The following is a 7,329-nucleotide window of genomic DNA, read 5'->3' as shown; positions in this document are numbered from 1 at the left end:
AGTTGATTTTTTTTATTGTGATTTACACAAATTTACTGACTATACAAACTATAGAGATGAACAACAGTGATCTTCTCAGACCATCACTTGGACACAACCTTTATTAGTCCTTCCTGTCATTCCTCAAGCATCAAGATGTGTGATTGACAAATACCATGTAGTAAGTTTCCTGCCACCACACTTTTCTTTCGAAGCTGTAATTGCTGACTCAACAGAATGAGATCTCTGCTAAGAGGTCAGCTCATTTGAGAGTTGCCTTTCCCAACATTCAGTTTTACATTGAGCAATACGGTTACATCCTCTGCCAACAGAAATTGTGGATGTAAAAAGGGGAAGTGATCACTGGAATTCACACTCCACCCAAAACATATTGCACGATGTTGTCCAAAAACATGCAAATACTGCATATAGACTTTGATGAGGATGTCATTATGTTATACCTTGGAGCCTATAATTTATATTTCTCGGATTGGCTTGAGAAAATAAACTGGGCAGGCATTTTGCATTGGAAAATAAATAGTTTTCAGAAAACACAAACAACAATGCATTTGTTATATTCTCTCTTAGAGTGCTGTACAGGAACTGTGTCAGTATGAAGAATCTGTCTACTTTTCTACTTGTGTCGTGAGAAACGTTAAAAAAAATGTATTAAAAAAATGCTACAGTATATATAGTGGAATACTAACACATACACATGCTGCATGCACACATTCATGAACATTCAAATGGTCTGTTACCGGCATTTTGACAGCAGCATGTGTCCATATCATCAACACAAGTGAAAGTTCATCCCTTTAAAATTGGTCATGCTAAATACATAGTATAATTGCCAGAAATGTGCGATAAAAAATAAAAGGTAAATAAATCAAGGATATATGATCATGAGAAAAAAATTACCGTGAACATACAAAACCAACGAAAATAGAATAGATGCTGAATAGAAGACTTGAAGTCCGGAAAAAGTTGAATTTCTGGCTTTTGTACAGAGTGACCTGATTGGCTGAGAGGAACAAGTGTACAACGCGTAGGAATGACGTTAATTTACAAAGACGAATGATGTGGCAAAAATCAAAGGGCGAATAGGAAGAAGTAGTTCCACTTTTACATTTGTTCTTATATACTTTTATGTTAAAATATGGTTTTGCTGTTTGGTATTTCAAAGATAATATTAAACATTGTAAATATGCAAAAGAAATATTAATTATACAGGGCATAATACACTTTTAAAAAAAGTGATTCCGTATCCATCCGCCTTATTGAGTGCACTTCCATTTCCGGGATGTTTTCTCTGCTGACCAACCTCCACCGCCATTGCAGGTCCAGGGAGTCGGTGTAGTGGCAGTCAGTTGTTAGCTAGGGGAAGCCCGCAAGTAAACAGTTAAGGGACGATTTAAAAAGTACCATCACGCCGACAGCACGTTTTAAACAAGACTTAGAATTAATTAGTTTGGACTTTAGACTAGAGGCTCCCTGGCTGTCTGGCTAGGATCTGAGAGAAGAAGCCGTAGTTCGTTAGCATTAAAAGAAACCGGAGGAGAGTGAGAGAGGAACCGCCATGGCTCAGATCCTGCCTATTCGCTTTCAGGAGCACCTGCAGGTATGTTGATGAATGAATGGTTAAATTGTTAGATAAAGTTTGTCTTTCAGTCGTAATTAATATGAGATTCTAAATGGCTTCAGAGACTTTTCAAAGTCTAACAAGCTAAGTTAGCTTTCGCAAGCTATGCTAACTAGCTTGGCAGGGTGGATGACGTTTATCTTCGTTAGCATCTAGCCTTCTTGCTAACAGTTTGACTAGCCACCCTTATTCATGATGGAAATGACAAAAGTCTACAACTCAAAACCAGAAGGTATATACACATTGCTATCAAGTTGTAATCAGAAACGGTGTGTTAACCCAACCCAGCCCAAGTTATATCGACCATGAAAACATTCTCTGTGAAGTATTCGTTTTCTCGGACTACATACTGTTACAATACATATGGTCACTGTCAATGTTGCGATTAGGCTGATTGTTGAAACAATCATAAACTAAAGACTGTCATTATCTTATTACCTGAACTGGCATGAATGAATCTAAATCTGTACACCATCTGCCATGTACTGTACGTCGACAGCTAAATAAAAAATCAAAATATTTCAGGTTTGCCAGTTATTTGTATGGCTTTGACATGCCTTAATATATGCATTGTTCGTTTACTTTGAAAGTGACTATCCGACCTCTGGAGGGTGTCACGTTGGTAGGTTGTAGAAACGGTCATGTGGTGCGTTGGCTTGTCAGATAACTATCCGACTCCCCATGTTGAAAGACTTAGCCAAAGTTGGCCGAGGCTCAAACATTCACTGAGAATGACTTCTGTTTCTGTTTAATTCTGTTTCTCTTGTCTGAGAGGCAGACTCATCCCTTGATTTGGCAGTAATGAAGGTGGTATCACATATTTTTGTCTTACTAGGCAAACCGGTGTTTTCTGTGTTTGAGCTAGTTTCTGCTTACTTCATGGTTTAAATGGCCACACCTTTACTATAACCCCAATAAAACTGATTCAGTCTGGAGAACTGACTTTCAGTATGTAATGAATAAAACATAGTGACTTTTAGTGCTTCAGCCAAGCTTCAAATTAGAAATGTGATCTGTCTGCTTCTCAGCTTGAAGAAAATCATTTGTGTACTCAGTCTTTGTATTTGTTTTCTAGCCTTACCTAAACAAAAAGCTTTGTGCCTCTCAGCATAATGAGACAGATGTCTTTGAAAGTGTGTCTTTGCAGTTCACTTGTGATCTGAGTTGTTCTTGTTATTTCTACAGTTTTCCTTGATTTCTGTGAGGCTTTGTGTCCTCTGAACAGTTAGTAAGAGTAGCAGTGTTTTGACACTGATCCCTGAGGAGAGGTCAGAGGTCAAGGTTAGTACCACTGGAGTTGACTGTGACATTCATTGTATTGCAGAGTGAAAGCTCAGCTTGAATCTGGACTTATCGAAACTATCACCCTATTTACAGATGTTGTTAGATTAGGAGGGTGCAGTACTTTGCTGTTTTTGTTTTAGACAGGTGGATGCTATGCTCAGATTATTATTAGACTTTTGTTTGCGGTTTCATGTATTTGTATTTTTTTTGTTTAAAACAAAAAAAGCACACTGTAGCTCAACACGCTGTATTATTGCCATCTAAGTTTATGTGAAAGAAGCTGATGAGTTAATATGTAGGCCTATCACAAAAGATTGTATGGGGGCTGAACTTCACAAAGTTATGCAAAGGTCTTTTGTGCATGCAGTTACAATGAAATTATTATGGAATGATTTTTGACTTCTTTGTTAAATCATCTTGATTGCAGGAGTGGGAGTGAAAAGAGAGGGCAATACAGAAGTGGTGAATTACAGTATGTAGTGTGCATTACAGTTGGAAAAAAAAATTTCATACGGAACTTCAATTAGCTTCTCATTCATAGTTGTTGATATGCCTCACTTTTATGCACATATTTACATAATAATGCAATAACTTGGATATTATTGGATATTATTTACTTACTTGCTTACTTACTGTACTGCACTGTAGTTCTTACTGTAGTGCCAAGCTGTAACAGAAGTATACTTTCTCTGATTTGTGTCATTTGCATGTCACAAGTTATTTTGTGTGAATAATCAACTCCCAAGGGATCTCCAGCAACTATCACTAATGCATGACCTGCATATGCTGTTTCATGCATGTTTCACAGCATGCATCACTTGAGCAGATCATGCAGAATATTGGAGCTGGATGATATGAACTGAAATATAGACCAGCACAAGCTGTTACATTTACACCAGTGATGCCAAATATGTTTTCCTTTTTGTGTTGACTTATTTGTGAATTTTTCCCTGAGGAGTTTATACATTAATCTTGTATGGCTGCCAGTTTGTTAGGTACTATAAGATGCTGACAGGGCTCCTCACAAGGGCACCCAGGAAACAGGAAGGAATTTAGCTTATTGGTACAATAGAGTCACATGATCCTGCATTGATCCAAACCAATATCAGCAATGGTGCTGTCATGATTTTTCACAGAGTTATGACAATATGCAGGCTCAGCAAAACAGGTTCACATACTACTTTTTCACTGTGCAGTCACTTCATCCCCCTAACTGAACTAATGCGTCATCACTTTGAGTTTTACATCACTCTGACAGTCTTAAAAAGTTTACTGTAACAAATTAATGTGATAAATTCACTGGGACTGGTTTTTAGTTGGTCTCTCATGCTGGGGAGATAAGTTTATTATATGCCCATTTAATCAAATGGTGGTAAAATTGTGATAAAACTCTCATCAAGATATTATAAATGATAGATCATCTTAATGATAAGTTGTGCACAAGTCTATTGCTACATGGCGTTGAGGAGTAGACATGGACAAATATGTTGAAATACATAAGTGCTGATTTTGTTGTATCCCACTCTTTTTTTAAAACTAAGGCTTAGACAGACAATTATCACATTGACATTTTCTGCAGGACTGTAGGACTGCAGGACTGACTGTAGAGAGCTAATGTACAGAACCAGCATAAAAATCAAGCAGCTACCCTGGTCTTCTCTCTCCTTCTCTGACCCTCCCTTTCCCTCAAGCTCTGCAGTTGTGTGTCCTCTGTCATCCGGTCAACTTGCATAGCTTGCATTTTTATATATCATCCATTTATATAGTGTAGTGTAGACTCCAGTTAAAGAACTTTAATTGCTCAAGTGTCAAGTAAAATGCATGTACCTCACATCTTTCTTGTTTTATATGCTTATCCTGGGAGTAGGAATGGCTAACATTAGGATTTTAGCAGTTATGGTATCTATCAACAGCTGTACACATAGTAAAACAGTTTAACATCAGGCGAACTGGAAATATCTATAATGACTTTTGAATGAATGAATGAATGACGTTCACATACTATGAGCAGCACCTAATGCCAAGGGGCTTATTGGTGCTATGGTTCCAAAATCTTAAGCTTATTAAATTGTGTGTTAATTCAACACAGTGTTTCACATATGATTCCATAATTATATGTTGAGAAACTGTTAATTTACTCTCTGTGCGGACATGGATGTTAGTATACACTGTAGCCCTTTATGTTTACTAAACATGTCATCAGTTTAAATATCCCAGCTAAAACAAATACAAAACACCCACCAATAACCCTTTTGTTATATGTGGAACATGTAGTTTACGTTTTGTAGGCAGTCTCCAAATGTGTCTCAAAATTTACACATTTGGCCCAGATTGCAAATATGGGACAAGGGTTAGGAAAAAGTGTGTTTATTGGTTCTCATGTTCATTCCAATAAATGTTGCTGGTTGCTTTAAATTAGATGTTTGTGGTCTGAGAAAGGATTGAGTTCCCTGAGCACTAGAAAATGGCTCAGGGATGGCAGACTAAATCCACATAATTCAGATTTATTTTCAGTGGTGTTTGATAGTAAATTCAGTTTGGCACATACCCTTACATCTCCAGATGGTGGGAAGGGCATTAGTTTATTGTACCATGCTCTCTAAATATCACCTTACGAGGTTTGCATGTTACACTTTGAACTGTCCTAGTCACTGACCAGCTAAGATCTCGTGACAGGGTGGTGAGGATACAGATCTGCTGAACACTTGACATTCTGCAGCTCTGTCTAAATGTAAGATAAAGAGTGCATTTGGGAGAAAAAGGAAACTGCACTCCCAAATCCACCTCAGCAGATCTGGCCTGGAGTGGAGATGGATGGCCCTCAGAAATCCATGCAGTCCTTCCTTCTTTTCCCCCGTCACTTTATCAGTAAAGGCAGCACTCTTGCTCCTCACCCCTGGGCTGGTCACATGTCCCCTGCCACTGTCACATGGTAGTGGAGGAGGCAGCACTGGGAAAGCCTGTTGTTTCAGTCCTAGTAGACAATGGGTCCCTGGTTTCCTGTTGTGGAGCATTGCAATGAAGTGCTGCAAGCCTCAGCACATTACATAGCACATCCTTCCCTGCCCTGCCTTGAACTTTATATGTGCAGGACACACACTGCTTTTTTTGCTGAGCAAGATTCTACTTTGCTTTGAAGGAAGAGCAGTTAAATCAACAGCTGGTATTCCCTTTGGGTCATTATGAGTAGTTCAAATCTGCTGGCTAATTCTTTACCTCTGTAAAATTCATTTGCAACCATCAGCTCAAATGTATGGCTTTTAATGGAGTTAACTCAGTTTGACTTAGTTTCCTTACTAGAGAGCACAGTGTTCTCTGAGCTGAATGACCCATATTAGGAAGAAAACATCCTCACTAGGGCTATATGATGTATCAGTTATTTGTATTGAGCAGGAGTTGCATAAAAATAATGTCATTGATTTTGGGATCCATATCAGATAGATGAGTGATGTATCGCACCAGTTGCAGGGACACTTTTAAGAATCCACGTGGTAAAGAAAAATACAAAGATATTCAAATAAATGAATATTCTCTTAGGGAATTTTTATATTTCTTGATACATACTTACTACTTACTAGTATGTTGTAAAAAAGTGTCAGCCAGGACATTCTTTATCAGAAGTCGTCATATTATCTTATTCTTGCCTCCGGTAGTAGATTGTCATGTTAATTTGATTGATTGGTGTAATTGCAGTAACTCCTCAATAAAGCATCCAATGAGGTAACAAAAGATGGGACTCATTTCCTGACAATGTCTTGATAAAATTCCAGGAAATCTAGTGACCTCTGTTTTTTATTGATTGACATTAACCTGGGAGGTTTCAGTGAGGCTAACATGGCATGACAGTTTTGCTCACTGTCTCTAGTGCAAAATATTGCCTTGCAGGGACACTAATTTGGGACATGCTCTACTATAATGCTATGTCATTGAAAACACAGTTCGGAAAGTGAGTTGAAGTTAATGATAGTAATACATAGTGTAATTGTGAGTCACTGTGTCTCGCACTGTAACATTGGTGATAACATTAGCCTTCTGGTAGTCTTCTAAATTGAGTCTGTTCCAATTTTTTGATTAATAGTTCATCTCTAAACTTCTTAACACACAGTATTTGTTGATTGTCTCAGAGTATACGTGATGCTCTCACTCCTCCCTGAAATATGTCTGTCTCTCTTGTGCTCTCCTCTCACAGACCTGGTATTAATTAGTTGTTCATGAATTTGGAAGGTTTTGGGCTAGCCCATCAAAGCTTGTGCTATCCTCTAGGCTAAACACAGTAGCACCAGGCCAGAGCAGGCCAGCCTAAACGACTAAATGATTTTCCATTTTGGTTGTAGCTCCACTGGTTTGACCTGCTTTCACCCAAATTCCTGCTCATTGATGTCACAGCACCATTAGCCTAGAGCAGTGTTTTACTACACGGTTTCCAT

The 7,329-nt window shown here is 38.3% G+C and overlaps 1 protein-coding gene across 2 annotated transcripts in view; it reads left to right on the top strand.

The window, feature by feature from the left end:
- The first annotated feature begins 1,283 nt into the window (after positions 1–1,283).
- The window catches only part of cltca (clathrin, heavy chain a (Hc)), a 32,103-nt gene continuing 26,057 nt past the window's right edge, over positions 1,284–7,329 (top strand). The window contains exon 1 of one of the 2 annotated variants that reach the window (XM_051078820.1): positions 1,284–1,597. In XM_051078820.1, coding sequence (XP_050934777.1) covers positions 1,556–1,597 — 42 coding nt within the window. In that variant the 5' untranslated portion in view covers positions 1,284–1,555. The remainder of the gene's footprint in view (positions 1,598–7,329) is intronic. The other variant, XM_018691622.2, reaches the window with a different exon arrangement.

This window comes from Lates calcarifer, linkage group LG20 (assembly GCF_001640805.2).
Source record: "Lates calcarifer isolate ASB-BC8 linkage group LG20, TLL_Latcal_v3, whole genome shotgun sequence".
NCBI lineage: Eukaryota > Metazoa > Chordata > Actinopteri > Centropomidae > Lates > Lates calcarifer.
The sequence above is the reverse complement of the archived record's forward strand: the minus strand, read 5'-3'. Positions and strand labels throughout refer to the sequence as shown.